The sequence below is a fragment of the Schistocerca gregaria genome, chromosome 5 (genome assembly GCF_023897955.1).
Source record: "Schistocerca gregaria isolate iqSchGreg1 chromosome 5, iqSchGreg1.2, whole genome shotgun sequence".
Lineage (NCBI taxonomy): Eukaryota > Metazoa > Arthropoda > Insecta > Orthoptera > Acrididae > Schistocerca > Schistocerca gregaria.
In genome coordinates this window covers 169692442-169711390 of record NC_064924.1, presented here as the reverse complement: position 1 = coordinate 169711390, position 18949 = coordinate 169692442, and the positions used below count along the sequence as shown (strand labels likewise).

General features: G+C 45.8%; 1 protein-coding gene across 1 annotated transcript in view; it reads right to left on the bottom strand.

Moving 5' to 3' along the window:
- Positions 1 to 998: 998 nt before the first annotated feature.
- The window catches only part of LOC126272888 (uncharacterized), a 123643-nt gene continuing 105692 nt past the window's right edge, over positions 999 to 18949 (bottom strand). The window contains exon 7 of the mRNA XM_049976143.1: positions 999 to 1452. Within this exon, the coding sequence (XP_049832100.1) occupies positions 1141 to 1452 (312 nt within the window). The 3' untranslated portion in view covers positions 999 to 1140. The remainder of the gene's footprint in view (positions 1453 to 18949) is intronic.

The window sequence follows — 18949 nt, the reverse complement described above, 5'->3', positions numbered from 1 at the left end:
GTGAATGGAAGGAAGCGGCGCAATACAGGAAGAACTAGAGGTAAGTAGTGAGAGCAGGGCGGCATCATCACGTCCAAAAGAAGCAGATAGTGAGTGCAGGGCGGTATCATCATGTCCAAAAGAAGCCAACCGAATGAGCGAGTGAGTGGTCCTATTTCCCCATAGCATTTACTTTTCTTAGACACAATTCCATATGGCTTGTTTCTCTTCCTGAAGATGAAACTCAAATGAAGCTGGCAAAGCTTTGATACAATGAACGAGATTTAAGCACAATCACAGATGACAGTAAACCTCTGTGACTTTTTTTTAAGAAAAAGGAAGACTTTCAGGATAGTTTGCGAAAGAGACAAGATCTTTGGGTTGGGTGTATTGGTTAGCAAGGGTACTACTTTTTCCGGGCGGGAAGGAGCGCCTGGTCCCCGGCACGAATCCGCCTGGTGGATTTGTGTCGAGGTCCGGTGAACCGGCCAGTCTGTGGATGGTTTTTAGGCGGTTTTCCATCTGCCTCGACGAATGCGGGCTGGTTCCCCTTATTCCGCCTCAGCTACACTATGTCGGCGATTGCTGCGCAAACAAGGTCTCCACGTACACGTACACCACCATTACTCTACCATGCATACATAGGGGCTACACTCGTCTGGTGTGGGACGTACCCCTGAGGGGGTCCACCGGATCCGAACCACACAGTAACCCTGCGTTCGGTGTGGGGCGGAGGAGGGGTGAAGTGGGCTGCGGTAGTCGTCGTGACGTTGTGGACCACTGCGGCTGCGGCGGGGACGGAGCCTCTCCGTCGTTTCTAGGTCCCCGGTTAACATACAATACAATACAATACAAGGGTACTACTTTGAAGCTGATGGTGCGGCATAAGAACTAGGTTAGAAGTAACAGTGTAGTGAATATACTGTATTTTGGAAATTTTACGACATCACGACATGCATAAGGAACCAGGAATGGGGCCAGCCTTGGGACTGAAGACCACGACAACAACAATGAAGCAATTATCGACTTTCAAATTGTATTTAATTGGTATCAGAGAGATATAACGTTGCACAGGGTACGTGAAACGGTATTTGCACACTGAGGAGTAGCTCGGCAGCGGAAGGCAGACGTTGCAGGCCGTGGCCGCGATTTGGCCCGGCGTCAGCGCAGCTGGACGTAGTTGTGGTCGTCGAGCAGGCGGTAGACGTCCCGCCGGTAGCCGGGCAGGTCCTCGAGGAAGCGGCGGCTGCTCTCGTCGTGCAGCTTGGCCAGCACGGGCGGCAGCGGCGCGACGCGGCCCACGGCGGCCAGCTCGCGGTAGAAGCGGCCCTGGCGCTCGCCCATCATGTGGAACTGCCGGCCACTGAGCCCGGCCGCAGTGCGCTCCGCCGCCTCCTCCTCCGTGTCGCGCAGCATCTGCTCGCGGCTCGGCAGCTGCCACCCGCCGTCCAGCAGCGACAGGAAGAAGCGCGCCTGCCAACAGACCGCACCACCTCCTGTACCCACGAAAAGTGTTGTACTTACTTTAAATGATCAACCTACGTATCTATGTAATACGGAATTGACCATTAGATGTCACGGGAGGCAGACCTGCCACTATATAATGAGACATGGAACATTTTGCTATCAAAAGAGAAGCAGTAACATCAGAGTGCCTCACTCAAGAGACCTCAGTCACTAGAGTAGCGCCGCGCGGGGTTAGCTGAGAGATCTAAGCGCCGCAGTCATGGTCTGTATGGCTGGTTCTGGCAGAGGTTCGAGTCCTCCCTCGGGCATGGCTGTGTGTCTTTCTCCTTACGATAATTTAGGTTAAGTAGTGTGTAAGCTTATGGACTGATGACCTTAGCAGTTAAGTCCCATAAGATTACACATACAATTGAACATTTTTTAACCACAGTAGCATATCCATCAAGGACATTTCAGGCCTTCTAGATTTATCGATGTCGACTGTTGATGGTAGTGTTGTGGATATCAGACGCCAAATGTGGCGTATAGACACCAAATGTAGTGGGTTGGGTGCCAGGAGGTGCAGTATTAAAATTCGGCGGAACTTTCCAAATGATTTATTTGTTTCCACTACAGATCTCCGTTCACCTCGGTCTGCGCCACAGGTCCCGCAATGTTGAGGAAGCACCCAAGCGGCCTGTGCAATGCAACGCTGTATCGTGCTGGCCTCGTATGCCAGCTGCAGAGTTCCGATTTCGTGAGGAGGGCTGTGCCAGCAGCCGAACCAGCGACCACTGTTCACTGACTGTGCTGCTCTGCTGGGAGCTGTAGGCCTGCCCCGATGCTGCTTCTTCCTCGGCTGGCGTAGCTGGGAACATGGCGGCAACAACCGCCCGCTAATTGGTGTCCGCATTTGCGGCCCTCGCCTCGGAAGTCTCCGGCGTGTGTCGGGAACCGAGACGAACGCCCACGGTAGCGAGCCGAAGAGTGGCCCACCCTGGCTGGTTGCGGACCCCACGTCAACCTCAGAGGGTCGAACCGACGGCCCACCATGGACTAGAACGCTGTCGCCCCATCTGTTGCTGGGCGTAGCGTGGCGGTGTGATACGCCCTGCCATTCAGGAGAGCTGCCACACTTGAATGCCCTATGTTGGCCACAGAGGGTCGAGCCAGTGACCTGCCATGGACTGGGATGCTGGTGCCCCATCTGCTCTGTGTGTAGCTGGTGGTGTGACATGCCCTGCCATCCAGGAGAGCTGTCACACTTCAATGAATCTTGTTAGAAAACAGCATCTATTTATACCTGGCTGTGTACCTCTGTTCTGCCAACCACACTGGTTCATGTCACGTACGTGTAACACTTAGGTTGGCCAGTGGCCCCCTTCTTCCTGTGACTTGCGCCATGGAAACTGCTGCGTGCGCCCTCTCCGGCAGTTCTAGGCCCCTGTGGCCTCTATTTGCCTTCGCAACTGCTGGTATGTGTAACTTACTGCAATCTGGCTTGCACCTGGCAGTAGCTCGTGCTCCAAATATCACACAAAACTAATTTTCCCTATCCTAAACGGTGGTGCCACTACAGTAGAAAGATTAGAAAGCCAAGAACAGAAGTACAGTACACAAACAAAGGACAATGCCTCACGATGTCTGGCAGACAGGACTCTTACAAATGATTCTGTTCAAGATGTCTGCTCCTAATAATGGACGTAGTATCACTTTTCAATGTCAATAAACTATACCAAAAGCCATACACTTTAAGATAGTTAACTTTATTCTGAAAGTAACCAGTTTTCGCAATTAATTTTGCCATCTTCAGGTCCCATACCCTATTTTCAAATCAACGAACTTATCGTATAGCGGCATAAAACTGGATATCGTGAATGCCAATCATTGAGCGGATGCTTCATACGAAGACGTGACAGCAACGATAAGTTCATTGATTTGAAAAGAAACGTAAGGGGACTGAAGATGGCAGAATGAATAGCCGAAACTGGTTGCTTTCAGAATAAAATAAAATATCTTAAAGAGTGTGGCTGTTGGTAAACTTTATTGACATTGAAGAGTACATACAGTCGATGTCCCCTGGCCGTTATGAACCAACAGAGATAGTATCACTTTGGTTAACACATTATAACATTACAGTAACATCGATGTTCAGAGGTAGATCTCATCATAGAGGCCCTTTGAAATAATGCAAAGATACTATTTCCACAACCGAGCGAGGTGGCGCAGTGGTTAGCACACTGGACTCGCATTCGGGAGGACGACGGTTCAATCCCGTCTCCGGCCATCCTGATTTAAGTTTTCCGTGATTTCCCTAAATCGCTTCAGGCAAATGCCGGGATGGTTCCTTTGAAAGGGCACGGCCGATTTCCTTCCCAATCCTTCCCTAACCCGAGATTGCGCTCCGTCTCTAATGACCTTGTTGTCGACGGGACGTTAAACACTAACCACCACCACCACTATTTCCACATGTTGGCTATTTTAGCAGGAAATGAGTATGCTTACATAGTGTATCCATGCGCTATATATCTTACAAGAATTTTCTATAGAATTAAAATACAATAGTCATATCTGCTCAAGAACAATGACATTTAGCCATAGGAAATAGCTTTAGAATGCCTGAATGTGGGAAAGTTGCAGAAATCTTTGTTAATTTGGACGGACTACTTTGTGTGTCGGAATATGGCGGAAGCAGCGCAAGTGGTGAGCGTCCCAGAAGCAGGTTGCTTGGGGTCTTCGGATGATAATAAACAGAAGGCTGAAATTCTAAACCTAGCTTTCAAAAACTCGTTTACGGTAGAGGACTGCAGCACTGTTCCCCCTTTCAGTTATCGAACAAACGCAAAGATGGTTGACATAGTGTTTAGTGTATCTGAGATTATAAAACAGTTAAAATCCTTAGACGCCAGGAAGGCATCTGCCCCAGACGCTATCCCCGTAAGAGTTTATGTTGACTATGCTGCAAATATAGCACCATTCTTATCCATCGTCTGTCAGAGATCACTGGAACAGCGTAAAGTTTCATGGGACTGGAAGAAGGCCCAGGTCATAGAAATCTATAAAAAGGGTAGAAAATCAGATGCACATAATTACAGGCGAATTTCATTAACATCGATTTGTCGTGGAGTCACGGAGCATATTTTGTCTTTAGACATAATGACCTTTCTAGACTCTGAGAAGCTCATCTGCAGAAACCAGCACAGTTTTAGGAAACTGTGGTCATGCAAGACACAACTGGCCCTCTTTGTGCATGATATACAACAGGCTCTAGAAACCGGCTCCGAGATTGATGCCATATTCCTAGACTTTAGAAAGGCGTTCGATGCAGTTCCGCACTGTCGCTTGCTCCAAAAAGTGCGCGCTTACGGTCTATCCGATGACGTATGCGGTTGGATAGAAAGTTTTCTAACAGACAGGGAACAGAATGTCGTCCTGAACGGCGTGGCTTCGACAGAAACAAGCGTAACTTCAGGTGTGCCCCAGGGCAGCGTAATAGGTCCTCTGCTTTTTACGATTTACATAAACGATTTGATTAATAGTATCGACAGCGGCATTAGACTGTTTGCCGATGATGTTGTAGTGTACAGGAAAGTAGTATCACACGAAAGTTGTGAAGAAATCAGTGAGGATTTGCAGAAAATAAATGCGTGGTGTAATGACTGGCAGTTATCTCTCAATATTAGTAAGTGTAACCTACTGCGTATAACAAGGCGAAAATCCACATTAATGTACGAGTATAAAATAAATGCCCAGTCTTTGGAAACGGTAACATCCGTCAAGTATCTGGGTCTGACTATTCGAAATGATCTGAAATGGAACGATGAGATCACACAAGTAATGGATAAGGCGAACTCTAGATTGCAGTTTATTGGTAGAATCCTGAAGCGATGCAATTCCTCAACAAAGTAATTTCTTTCAATACTTTAGTTCGTCCAATCTTATTGTTCGTCTGCATGGGACCCTTACCAGGTGGGTCTGATTCAAGAGATTGAGAAGATCCAAATAACAGCGTCAAGATTCAAGACTGGTGCATTTAGTCATTGCGAGATCGTTCTAAATCTCGTAGAAAGTTTGAAGTGGGACACACTTGAAGATAGACGACGCGCTAAACGGAAGGGGCTGGTCACTAAATTCAAAAATCCGATCTTCGCTGAGGACGTAGACCATATATTATTACCATCAACTTTCAAATCACGCACTGATCACCATTCAAAGATAAGGAAAATTAGAGTTCGTACTGAGGCGTTCAGACAGTCGTTTTTCCCTCCTCGATCCGCGAGTGGGGGGGGGGGGGGGGGTGGAAATATGACTCTGGCGCGATTAATGCCCTCCCCTACAACCCCCTTGGTGGCTATTGATGTATATATGTAGATGTAGATATTGGCAAGATGATAAGCGAAATCGTCCCCAGAGAGAGCCAATAAATTAACAGAAAACAACGACGAGATTTTTCGTAGTGAGCAGGGCTGTGTGGCGTTACAACATGATGCAAAAGCCATGGAACACTGCTGGCATTGCAATTTGCACTTCGTCAATAGAAGATCTGGTTTAGTACTTAGACTTTCGCCCTGCCCATACCCAGAGCTTATCGTTTTGAGGTCCATTTTCTAGACACGGGGTGGGGTTCGATCCGAGATTAATTCCATTCGATTTACCCATCCACGACAGAGCAATACATGCACTCATTTTATGTATGGAGCTGCAGAATTCGCTGCCCGGATACCAGAAGAAATGTATAAGAAAATCATCCTAATTGGAAGAAAATGCAAAATATGAATACACTGTCTGATTAAGTTTCTGGACACCGTAATCTCATGCGGAATTGGTTACTAGATGTCTCGCCAATATAAAAGGAGTCACGGAGGCATGCCTTCCCGCTCGGGAAGCAGCGCGTTAGATAGCGCGGCTAGCCGGGTAGGCAAAGTACATTTAATTACATCAATAATTTAACTGGAAAGTCTGTGTTTCGTTTCCGATTACCTGTTTTGTGTGCTGGCCGCTACATAATAGGAAACCGCGTGGCAAGTGTCTGTTGAAGTGTTAAGAGAAATGGATACAAGCTACAAATAATTGACCACCTTCATAATAAAACTGCAGGTGTACAATTATTTTCAGTAAATACACAACCTACAGCAGAAAATATTTTCATGCATTCCTTTCCTAGGCAGAATCTCATATCAAGTTGCGATTTTTTTCCGAAAGACAGGAGATAAAACAAGTTTCCATACCAGTAACACTGCCCAACACCATATAGTACGCAGCATCAAAGCCACCCTCCTACGCCTTGAAAAGTCAGGAATTTGTAAAATTGTTTGTGACAACCGATTCAGCTTTTTATCTCGGCCAAATAGGCATAAGCTTTAATATTAGAAGCCGCGAGGATATGGACGCGTTGAGAATAAAAAAACTGAGTAAATTTGCAATCGCCACTCACGTGTATGAGCATGGGCACTTTGTTTATAGTATTAAAGACAATTTATGTATACTACATACAACCAACAAAGTAAGAAAATTGACCTCCTGGAAGAAGTGGAAATGTATCTTAAACCCTCATTTTACACCAACGCATTCTTAATGAGCAAGTATAGCTATGTAATAAACAATTTCTACATAAATTCCTTGAAATGTTCACAGAAATTAAACATAAAACGTACCCCAAACAGTCAGAAATTTAAACAAGAATTTCTCAGTGTAAAAGAATGACACCTGTGCCACATAATCTCATAACAACTACAATGGTAGAAAACAAGGAGAGACCTAAATACAAACAATAAAAATAGCTACTTTGAATACCACAATAACAAAATTCCTTACTTTTAACACCTATTAAAATAATCATAAGTATAGTTCTCATATATTTATGTTTGAAAATATTTGTGCATGACGCCGATATGAAATTAATTAAATCCAAACTCTAAAATTGAGCAATTACGCTGATCTTCCCTCACACTCTAACTTTTTAGTTTCGTGTTGCTTTCAATTAACTTATAAACTTTAATTATCATCAGAATATATGTACATTATATATATATTACAATATGCTCGCTGATTGTTATAATGTTTCGTTGAAATTCTGGTACCAGTTGATTAACAAATGTCCTTCTAGAGCCTTCAAATAATAAGTTCATTAAGTTCATTCTTCGAGTAAAAGCTTTTTTCTTTTTTAACGTGTTGCACCTTCAACATATTTTCTTTGCTTAGTTCAGATATTTGCTCAATAAGAAAACAATGATATCTCTGCTTAGTGAATGCTCGTTGTTTTGTAAATAAAAGCACCGAGTGTAAAACATATGTGTGAGGCCCAGACTGACGTGACAAATATTTTGAAGTGTATTGCGATGTGTGTAAAATGTGCGTGCTATTCACACTACAACTCGTACATTGCCCTGGAAGTGTATAGGGAGCGTGGCAAGACGAAACGCCGTCTACTGGGACATATGTAAGTCTATACTACTGTATCACCTTATATCTAAATAAATGCAAGTATCACAGCTTTTTTATCATTGAGACAACGTAAAAGTAGCACTACATATTCAAATATTCTTAGTGCTGGAGCTGACGACATGCTGCTGTTGACAACACTCATGTAACTGGAAACATTAGTCCTTTGAAGATGGGCATGGATACGCGAAACCGTTTGTAGGTGTAAAATGAAAGCACTGTAAAATCATTTGTAGCTGGTTGCGTTATTCACTAATATCACTTTTACTATTTTTTGCAGTAATTTTAACTCTTGATTCGTTACACGGTTGTCTCAAAAAAGCAATCAAACGCGTTTCTCTTAAATTTGTCATAACGCCGTTCTTTCACAAATTCGTAATATTTTTGGTACATCTATGGAGTCCCTGAGAAGCCTGAGAACGTTCCGATGTTTCTGGTACCTAAGGTAGTGATGCTGGACGCTACGGCTGTAGTGAAGGCGACTTGCTAACTCATCCCAAAGATGCCCAGTTGGGTTCAGGTCGGGTCTTCAGGTAGGCCAGTTCATTTCAGGAATGTTATTCTCTAGAAACAATCATATCACAGATACTGGTTCATGACGGGATGTATCGTCAAGCTGATACAAACAGTCGCCTTCTTTCAACTGTTCCTCTATTGTACGTAGTGCACAATGCTGTAAGATGTGTTCATATACTTCCTCACTTTTTTAATTTATTAAACGCAATAAGAGAACCACAATCTAATTACGAAAAACATCGCCATACCTTGACACCACCTCCTCCGTGCTTCAATGTTGGCGGTACACGAGAGCAGATAACGTTTTCCAGGAATTCTCCAAACCCAAACCCAAACCCTCCCATCAGTTTGCTGTAGAGTATAGCTTGATTCATCACTCCAAAACATTTACATTCCTCGTCATCCACTGTGGAATGGTATCGCTGTTTACATAATCTCAACCGTTGCTTAACACTGACCACAGAAATGTGTGGCTCCTGAGGAAGTGCCCGACCACTGCAGCCCATTCTTTTCAGTTCTCCACGCACAGTTGTCGAGCTAGTCGGGCTGCTGGTAGCACTTTGGGACTCACGATTGATTCCTTTCGTTGATTTCATACGATTTTTACAACCAACTACCGTAATGCTCGCCATTTCCAGTCTGTCGGTATATGAGGTCAGCCTGGTGTTGGTTTAACTGCGGTTGTACCTTCGCGTGCCGGCCGCTGTGGCCGATCGGATCTAGGCGCTTCAGTCCGGAACCGCACTGCTGCTACGGTCGCAGGTTCGAATCCTGGCTCGGGCATGGCTGTGTGTGACGTCCTTAGGTTAGCTAGGTTTAAGTTTCCCAAGTGGGAAGGAGCGCCTGGTCCCCATCACGAATCCGCCTGCCGGACTTGTGTCGGCGTCCAGTGAGCCGGCCATTCTGTGGATGGTTTTTATGCGGTTTTCCATCTGCCTTACTCCCCGACTTCGGTTATACTGGTGGATCCGCCTCTCGTGACATCTAGTGAGCAATTCCGTACGAGATATGGGTGCCCTGATACTTTTTATCAGATAGTATACTCGTATTTACCATTTTCTTCTGATTAGGACGATGCCTCTTCCGAAGCTTTTCTTGTGTATTTGTTCTGCTATCCGGGCAGTGGATTATTCAGCATCATACCTAATATAGCCTAAGTGTCTGCATTGCTTTCTCATGGGTAGGGAAATCGAATCGAATAAATCTGGGATCGAACCTCACATACGTCTGTAAAATGGGCCTAAAAAGGATAGGATCGGGTTATGGGCAGGGTGAATATCTAAATCAGGAGTTATAACAGCGATCTTGAATTTACAATGCGAACAGTGTTCCATGGCTTTTGTATGTATTAAATGGTGCAAATTGCTCTGAGCACTATGGGACTTAACTAACTAACCTAAGGACATCACACACATCCATGCCCGAGGCAGGATTCGAACCTGCGACCGTAGCAGTGGCGCAGTTCCCGACTGAGCCCCTAGAACCGCTCGGCCACCGCAGCCGGCGCATGTATTAACCACAATGTGATACCACGTGCATTAATAGAAGCTGACATGTTGAACGGAATCTTTTGTAAGAGCCCCGCTTGCTAACAGTCGTAAGGCATTTTTCTTTATCTGTGTACTGTATTACAGTTCTTGGCTTTCTAACCTTTCTTGCGTTATTTCTTTTATTACATTGCGCGACAGAAAGAAGCTTCTTTGCAAGTCGGTATCTTAAGTTTCGTTTGCATTGTCCGCCCCCGGTAACTGAGTGGCCAGCGCGACAGAATTCCAATCCTAAGGGCTCAGGTTCGATTCTCGGCTGGGTTGGAGATTTTCTCCCCTCGGACACTTGCTGTTGTGTTGTCCTAATCATCATCATTCCATCCCTATTGACACGCAAGTCGCCGAAGTGGCGTCAATTCGAAAGACTTGCACCCGACGAACGGTCTACGAGATGGGAAGCCCTAGTCACTCGGCACATATATATACACTCCTGGAAATGGAAAAAAGAACACATTGACACCGGTGTGTCAGACTAACCATACTTGCTCCGGACACTGAGAGAGGGCTGTACAAGCAATTATCACACGCACGGCACAGCGGACACACCAGGAACCGCGGTGTTGGCCGTCGAATGGCGCTAGCTGCGCAGCATTTGTGCACCGCCGCCGTCAGTGTCAGCCAGTTTGCCGTGGCATACTGAGCTCCATCGCAGTCTTTAACACTGGTAGCATGCCGCGACAGCGTGGACGTGAACCGTATGTGCAGTTGACGGACTTTGAGCGAGGGCGTATAGTGGGCATGCGGGAGGCCGGGTGGACGTACCGCCGAATTGCTCAACACGTGGGGCGTTAGGTCTCCACAGTACATCGATGTTGTCGACAGTGGTCGGCGGAAGGTGCACGTGCCCGTCGACCTGGGACCGGACCGCAGCGACGCACGGATGCACGCCAAGACCGTAGGCTCCTACGCAGTGCCGTAGGGGACCGCACCACCACTTCCCAGCAAATTAGGGACACTGTTGCTCCTGGGGTATCGGCGAGGACCATTCGCAACCGTCTCCATGAAGTTGGGCTACGGTCCCGCACACCGTTAGGCCGTCTTCCGCTCACGCCCCAACATCGTGCTGCCCGCCTCCAGTGGTGTCGCGACAGGCGTGAATGGAGGGACGAATGGAGACGTGTCGTCTTCAGCGATGAGAGTCGCTTCTGCCTTGGTGCCAGTGATGGTTGTATGCGTGTTTGGCGCCGTGCAGGTGAGCGCCACAATCAGGACTGCAAACGACCGAGGCACACAGGGCCAACACCCGGCATCATGGTGTGGGAAGCGATCTTCTACACTGGCCGTACACCTCTGGTGATCGTCGAGGGGACACTGAATAGTGCACGGTACATCCAAACCGTCATCGAACCCATCGTTCTACCATTCCTAGACCGGCAAGGGAACTTGCTGTTCCAACAGGACAATGCACCTCCGCATGAATCCCGTGCCACCCAACGTGCTCTAGAAGGTGTAAGTCAACTACCCTGGCCAGAAAGATCTCCGGATCTGTCCCCCATTGAGCATGTTTGGGACTGGATGAAGCGTCGTCTCACGCGGTCTGCACGTCCAGCACGAACGCTGGTCCAACTGAGGCGCCAGGTGGAAATGGCATGGCAAGCCGTTCCACAGGACTACATCCAGCATCTTTACGATCGTCTCCATGGGAGAATAGCAGCCTGCATTGCTGCGAAAGGTGGATATACACTGTACTAGTGCCGACATTGTGCATGCTCTGTTGCCTGTGTCTATGTGCCTGTGGTTCTGTCAGTGTGATCATGTGATATTGCGTTTGGGGAGGAGAGGCAGCACTAACTAGCAAAGGAGACAATTTGATGCTCTCGGACAATACACGGCACGATGCTCGTAATACATGTTGGGCGTAGTAATTCCAATTCTGACTGACCTGTGCATGCTTCATTCGTTAACTGATATGTGACTCGCTCATGCTTACATATATTTGAAAGTGGTTGGTCGTTGTTGTTATAGTTCTTGTTATTCTTACAGATATTTCTGATGATGACTACATTTTGTAGCATGAGAACGGTTCATTTCTCTATAATCGACATTGCATAATGTGTTTCTGGCAAAAAAGGTAGAAAGTACAGAGTATTTCCAAAGTGATGCAATGGGTGACACGTTATAGGAAAGAACATTTCAGTATATTTGAGGGATAGTTGAAAAATTTAAATTATCACCTCGAAAATTGTAAAGTAGTTAATTTTTTGTTTGTTTTCAAGTATATGTCTGCAGTCCTGGTACACATTGAAGTCCCCGCGCCATAGCACTGCAGCACGCCGTTAGAGGAGCAAAATAATAATAGTGCAGCCTGTAGACAAACTGAACTACCATCCAGTAAGTCATTTTCTTGGTTCGAAGGGTAATAACGCTGCAACAGTCCACGCTGACGAGGTAGAAGTATACGGCAACAATCCACGATCACAATGTAGTGGCCAAGCGAAAGCGCTTTCGTCCAGCCACGATTGTGAGTTCTTTGACTTCTCAGTGAGCCAGCACATAGGAACTCTAATTCATGAAATATTAGTTCACATTATTACATTAATGAATAAAAGATTTGCCGGCCGGAGTGGCAGTGCGGTTCCAGGCGCTACAGTCTGGAACCGCGTGACCGCTACGGTCGCAGGTTCGAATCCTGCCTCGGGCATGGATGTGTGTGATGTCCTTAGGTTAGTTAGTTTTAAGTAGTTCTAAGTTCTAGGGGACTGATGAGCACAGCAGTTAAGTTCCATAGTGCTCAGAGCCATTTGAACCATTTGAGCCAATAAAAGATTTACTTAACTTTGATACAATTTTTTCCACAGGAATACTGGATAATTTACAACTTGATGCACTAATTAAGAAACTGGTTTCTTGCACTACCATCTTCAACGTTTATAAGAACAAGTACATCAGACACTTTATCAGGTTGGTTCTGTACTATGATGCTTACTCCTTTGATTAGGTCACGAACTGGGTAGGCTCGACACTATATTGACCTCAGTGTGAGAGCGCTGCTGTGCAGAGAGGGAGGCATAGTTTCCTGGACCGCCTTGCGTAGGTTCAAAAAAATGGTTCAAATGGCTATGGGATTTAACTTCTGAGGTCATCAGTCCCCTAGAACTTTAAACTACTCAAACCTAACTAACCTAAGGACATCACACACATCCATGCCCGAGGCAGGTTTCGAACCTGCGACCGTAGCGGTCGCGCGGTTCCAGATTGAAGCGCCTAGAACCGCACGTCCACTCTGGCCAGCCTTCCGTAGGTCGTTGCGCGTTGTAGCGAGCCCTCGCTAATGCCTGTGGTATCGATTCGCGTGTCCATCTCTGGTATGGCAACATGATCTCTGTATGTTATCACACATATGACAGTGGTTAAGTGGCACAGACGTTTGTAGGGTGCTCAAACGACTCTGATTGACGAAGAAAGAAGTGGCGGACCATGTCTCTGTGAAGAACTGGGAATTGAAAGAGAGTTTGAGATGCTGGTGATCGAACACTGGCGTTCACAAACCAGACGATAGTGAAAAAAACGAAAAGGCGCCATGGGTCAGTGTTCATCATATTGCACAGCATTTTTAAAATGACGAAGTTCTGCACTTAGTAGGTTGCACAACTCCTCACATCCATACGAAACGCCCATCGGACTGCCGTAGCAGAGGGAATAATACAGTTGTGCCAGTCAATCTAGATTGCTTCTTTAGCCGCCCAATTACCACTGACCAGTAATTTTGGTATCTCTATGACCCTGTGAGAAAGTAACAAAGCAAGCACTTCCCACTGCCGTATTTGGCGAGGACCCATCAAAGGAGGAGGTGATGCTGAGTTTTTTTTCTTTATTTAGGCGGGGGGGGGGGGGGGGGGAGGGGGGAATTTCGATGCTGTGGTGCTAACAGGCTATGTTTTCAAGGAAAACCCATTAAGGGAGCTTACGACACAAATGACATGACGAGGTTAAGGGAGGTTATCAGAACTAAGCATCATGGGAAGCTGTCCAAAAGGGTGTGTTTGCTCCATGACAACGCACCAGCTCATTCTATGTGGAACACAGTCACACCACTGTATCCCCTGGCTACACGGCCTCCAACCATGCAGTTGTGAACTGCGGGCTGCCTCAGCTCTGGAGCACCAAGGACACTTCCTGTGGAGCCCGGACGAAAACAATCTGCAGCAACACACAGATACACAGGTTGTTTACAGCCGAACTGCCAGCACTTGCCATGGTACCATGAAGAACAGCTTCGCCCTCAGAGGAAGAAGCATCGCCGCAAACAGCGCTGCAATCGCGGCGCTACCACATTTCCACTAGGCACGTGTCTCTTCTGGTGCTCTTCCGCCGGACTGCTCTCCAACCGGTTTGCACTCCAGACTTTATGGTGATCGCCCCTCGTTCCTCTTCACCGAGTGCATTCTACCCTGCGGGCTCTGTGCAAGGCGCGCCCAGCGGTCTATGAATCAGAGTTCTTTCATCGAGTGCATTCTACATTCCATTCTCTATGCTGACCATGCCTACTGTTCATCCATTGGAGTCCAATGCAGTCCAGTGGTCCGCTGGACTTTGCCTCCGACTCGTCTCCGATTACATCCTAATCGGACACCTTCACCACGAATTTCGTCCTCATACCAACATCCCCATACAATGTCAGTAATTATCCATTGCGTTATCCTAGTGCATCAACCTGAATCAAGTAATGCCGACTCTTGTTCAAAGAAAATGATATTGTACACTCCACGACAAAAAAAGACCGACGTACCATGAACGAATTATCTGTCAATCGGTAGATGTGACGTATATGTACAGACAAACAAATGATTACCATTTCAGACATACTGGATGATTTATTCAAAAGAAAGTTTCACAAACTGAGCAAGTCAATAGCACCCTGGTCCACATCTATCTTTATGCAAGCAGTTATTCGGCTTGGTATTGACTGACAGAGTTATTGGATAGCGTCCGGAGGAATATCGTAATAAATTCTATCCAACTGGTGCGTTAGACCATCAAAATTCCCAGATGGTTGGTGGACGGTGCCCATAATTCTAGAAATATTGTTAATTGAGGAGAGATTCGGCGACCTTGCTGGCCAAGGTAGCGTTTCGCAAACACGAAGACAAACAATAGAATCTCTCGCCGTATATGAAAGGGCTTTATCGTGCTGAAATGTAAGGCAAGGGTGACTTGCCATGAAGGGCAACAAAACGGGGTGTACAATATCGTCGGCGTACCGCTGTGCTGCAAATGTGCCGCGGATGACAACCAAAGGCATGCTGCTATGAAATGAAATGTCACCTCAGACCATCGCTTCTATTTTATGGACAGTATAGCAGGTGTCACTCAGGTTGGTATTCCACCGCTGTCCAGGGCGTCTTCAGGCACGTCTTCGCTGCTCATCGGGACTCAAGACAATTCCACTCCAGTCAAGGTGATTCATTGCCCCAGTGAGCACCAAAGACTTGTCTGAAGACGCCCAGGACAGTAGTAGAGTACCAACCTGACGTCACCCGCCTTACAGCCCTACACCCAGGTGTGATGGTCTAGGGTGCCATTTGTTTTCATAGCAGGACCTCTCTGGTTGACATCCGCGGCACCTTTACAGCATATTGGCACGTCGAAGATATTCTACGCCCCGTTGTCATTTTTTCTGAAAGTGTCTTATAGTCAGGAGATCCTCAGACTATCTGATAGGGTGTTACAAATAAGTAAGGGTAATGAATACATCTCCATCAAAAAACTAAAGAATGGCTTACCAAAAGGACCAGTGCTCGCACCACTGCTGTTTAGCCTCTATATTGCAGACCTGCCGGAAACACAATCAAGAAAGTTCGGGCATGCTGAGGATTGGACCCTCGCTACAAGATGTAGCACAACTGAAGCATCTGACGACGTCCTAACGAAAGACCTGAAGATAATGGGCGAATATTTCCGTAAGTGGAGACTTCAACCAAATGCTTCCAAAACAGAGGTTAGTTGCTTCCATCTCAACAACAAACTAGCTGGAAAGAACTCAACATTCGATTTGAAAACACCATTCTCAAGCACAATAAAACTCCGAAGTACTTGGGTATGACGATGGACAGAACACTATCTTTTAAAGAGCACCTAACAAAGACTGCCGAAAAATTAAAGACAAGAAACAACATTATTCAAAAGCTCTGTGGTAGTACCTGGAGAGCAACGGCCTCCACTCTCCGCACCTCTGCTTTAACAGTTGTATTCTCGGCTGCAGAATACTGTGCTCCGATTTGGCTGAACAGCCCACATGTAAAAAAAAAAGGTGGATGTCCAGTTGCACAACACCCTAAGGATGATTTCTGGAGTCATTAAACCCACTCCAACGCAATGGCTCCCAATATTAAGCCACATCCCGCCGCCACACCTGCGACGTACTGACGCCCTTGTACGGGAATACAAAAACATCATGAGAAATCGAAGCCTGCCAATCCACCAAGACATCGAGGCTGTAAACACTAATAGGCTTCGATCTAGGAACCAGCCAACGAGAACAGCAAGGACCTGTGTAAAAGAAGGTTTCAGTATCACAAACACATGGTCTGAAAAATGGAACGCATGGCAAAATCATAACATGCCTTGCATCACACAAAAGCCACCTGGTTTTGACCTACCACGCAAAACGTGGTCCACTCTAAATAGGATTCGAACTCGTCATGCCAGATGTAATTACTCCCTGTGTAAATGGGGTAAAAAAACCATCCCCTCAGTGTGACTGCGGAGAAAATCAGCCACATTATTGAAGAGTGTTCCAGAAGAGCCTATAATGGGAGCCCCGAAGACTTCCTGCTCGCAACTCCCAGTCGATAGATTATATTAATAGATTTGATGTTTGTTTGTAATTCTTAAACTTTGTTATATTAGTGATGTTTGTTTGCAATTATTAACGTTTGTTATATTAGTGATTTGTCTGTTTCTTTCCTATGTGTCTGTATTGCCATACGATAAATAAATAAATAAAATACGCCCCGTTTTGTTGCTCATCATGGCAAGCCATCCTGGGCTTACATTTCAGCAAGATAATGCCCTTTCGCACGCGGCGAGAGATTCTACTGCTTGTCTTCGTGCTTGCCAAACCCTGCCTTGGCCAACGAGTTCGTCGGATGTCTCCCTAATTGAGAACGGTTGGAGCATTATGTGCAACCAACTCGGTATTTTGACGATCTAACGCGCCAACTGGACAGAATTTGTCACGATATCCCTCAGGAGGACATCCAAGAATTCTGTTAATCAATGGCAAGCCAAGTAACTGTTTACATAAAGGCCAGAGGTGGACCAACGCATTGTTGACTTGCTCAGTTTGTGAAGCTCTTTCTCTTGAATGAATCATTCAGTTTTTCTGAAGTTGTAATCATTTGTTTACCGCTATATGTGCGTAACATTTACCGATTTTCGTCCGATTCGGATAATTCTTTCCTGGTGCAATTTTTTTTTCTTAGTGTATTTCGTTATTACACTGTTACACTGAATAAAATTACATTGTTATTGGCTCCCTGAGCATATAGACCGTAATGTGTTGTTTCCTCGGTTACCAACACTACACACACACACGCTATCAAATTTTGCCTCACCCTCAGTATTCTCCTGAAATGATGTTCAGTTACTTCTTCTCATTTTTTTTCAGCCAAAGGAACCACTGCTGGCAGTCACGTCCAGAATGACGACGAAGTGATGTTGAATGTGAATCCTTTGCTTAACAGACAAAATTCAGACTTTTACAATCAAGGTCTCCGCGAAGTTATCCACCGTTGAGAACAATGTGTCGCACTTAACTGCGAATATAGAGAGGAGGACAAAACTCCATCACCAATTTTCATGGTCGCAGGTTGAGCTGATAACTTTTATTTGTGATGAACCCTCGAAGATGTGACAATTATGCTGGAATTTAGAATGCTTTACATAAAAGTTTGGTATGTATGCATCAAACAAGTCTGCAATCAAGCAGCTATACGATAACTTCCGTAAGAATGGAAGTGTAAGAGATGCAACCTAAAGTGGACGACTGAAAGTACTAAGTCCAGAAAATACTGTCGACGTGAAATCGCATATTCCTTGGGTGCCAGGACGTCTGTGCATCTCCTATCTAGCCAATCTGGTTTCACCACTAATAAGGCACAAACAGCTTTGCGTAGTTGCTTAAAGTTGCTGTTTATGAGTCATTACTTGAAGACATAGAACAATTTGCAGCTATCTGTCAGTGGCTAATTTATAATGTCAAAAGAGTAGGAACTCCGTGCTTTGAATTGATCTTACGAGGCAAGATTCCACATTGATAGGCGTGTGGGTTCGCTGAATTCATTCATTTGGGCTACGAAAAGCCCACTTTAACTATAGATGTTATTCTGTCAGCACAAAAATGGATGTCTGGTGTGCAATGTCCTGCAAACGAATCTTCGTCACCGTCTTTCATGTCTCAGTATACAGTGAGTGCTACACAGAGCTGGTACAACAAGTTGTAAAGGCTAAACCTGAAGATTACTTACATGAAAACGTGGCTTTTACGGCTCATACAGACAACGACACAACTTTCGTGGATCAGTTTACTCATGGACTAGTCTTTGTGTAGGTACTTAGATTGCATCGGTCTTCTGTTTTATCTATAACTGACTTTATCTTGTGGGGATACCGTAATGATGCTACTTACAAAATCTTTTGAATATAGCTGTTTAGATCGCTTATTAAAATTTCTTTATTTATTATGAAGTTTCAGTTACTGCCATCGTCAGATACGTGCAATTAAGACTAAAGGAATGTAGAGAGAGACAGACGTTTGTTATACACTCCTGAAAATGGAAAAAAGAACACATTGACACCGGTGTGTCAGACCAACAATACTTGCTCCGGACACTGCGAGAGGGCTGTACAAGCAATGATCACACGCACGGCACAGCGGACACACCAGGAACCGCGGTGTTGGCCGTCGAATGGCGCACCGCCGCCGTCAGTGTCAGCCAGTTTGCCGTGGCATACGGAGCTCCATCGCAGTCTTTAGCACTGGTAGCATGCCGCGACAGCGTGGACGTGAACCGTATGTG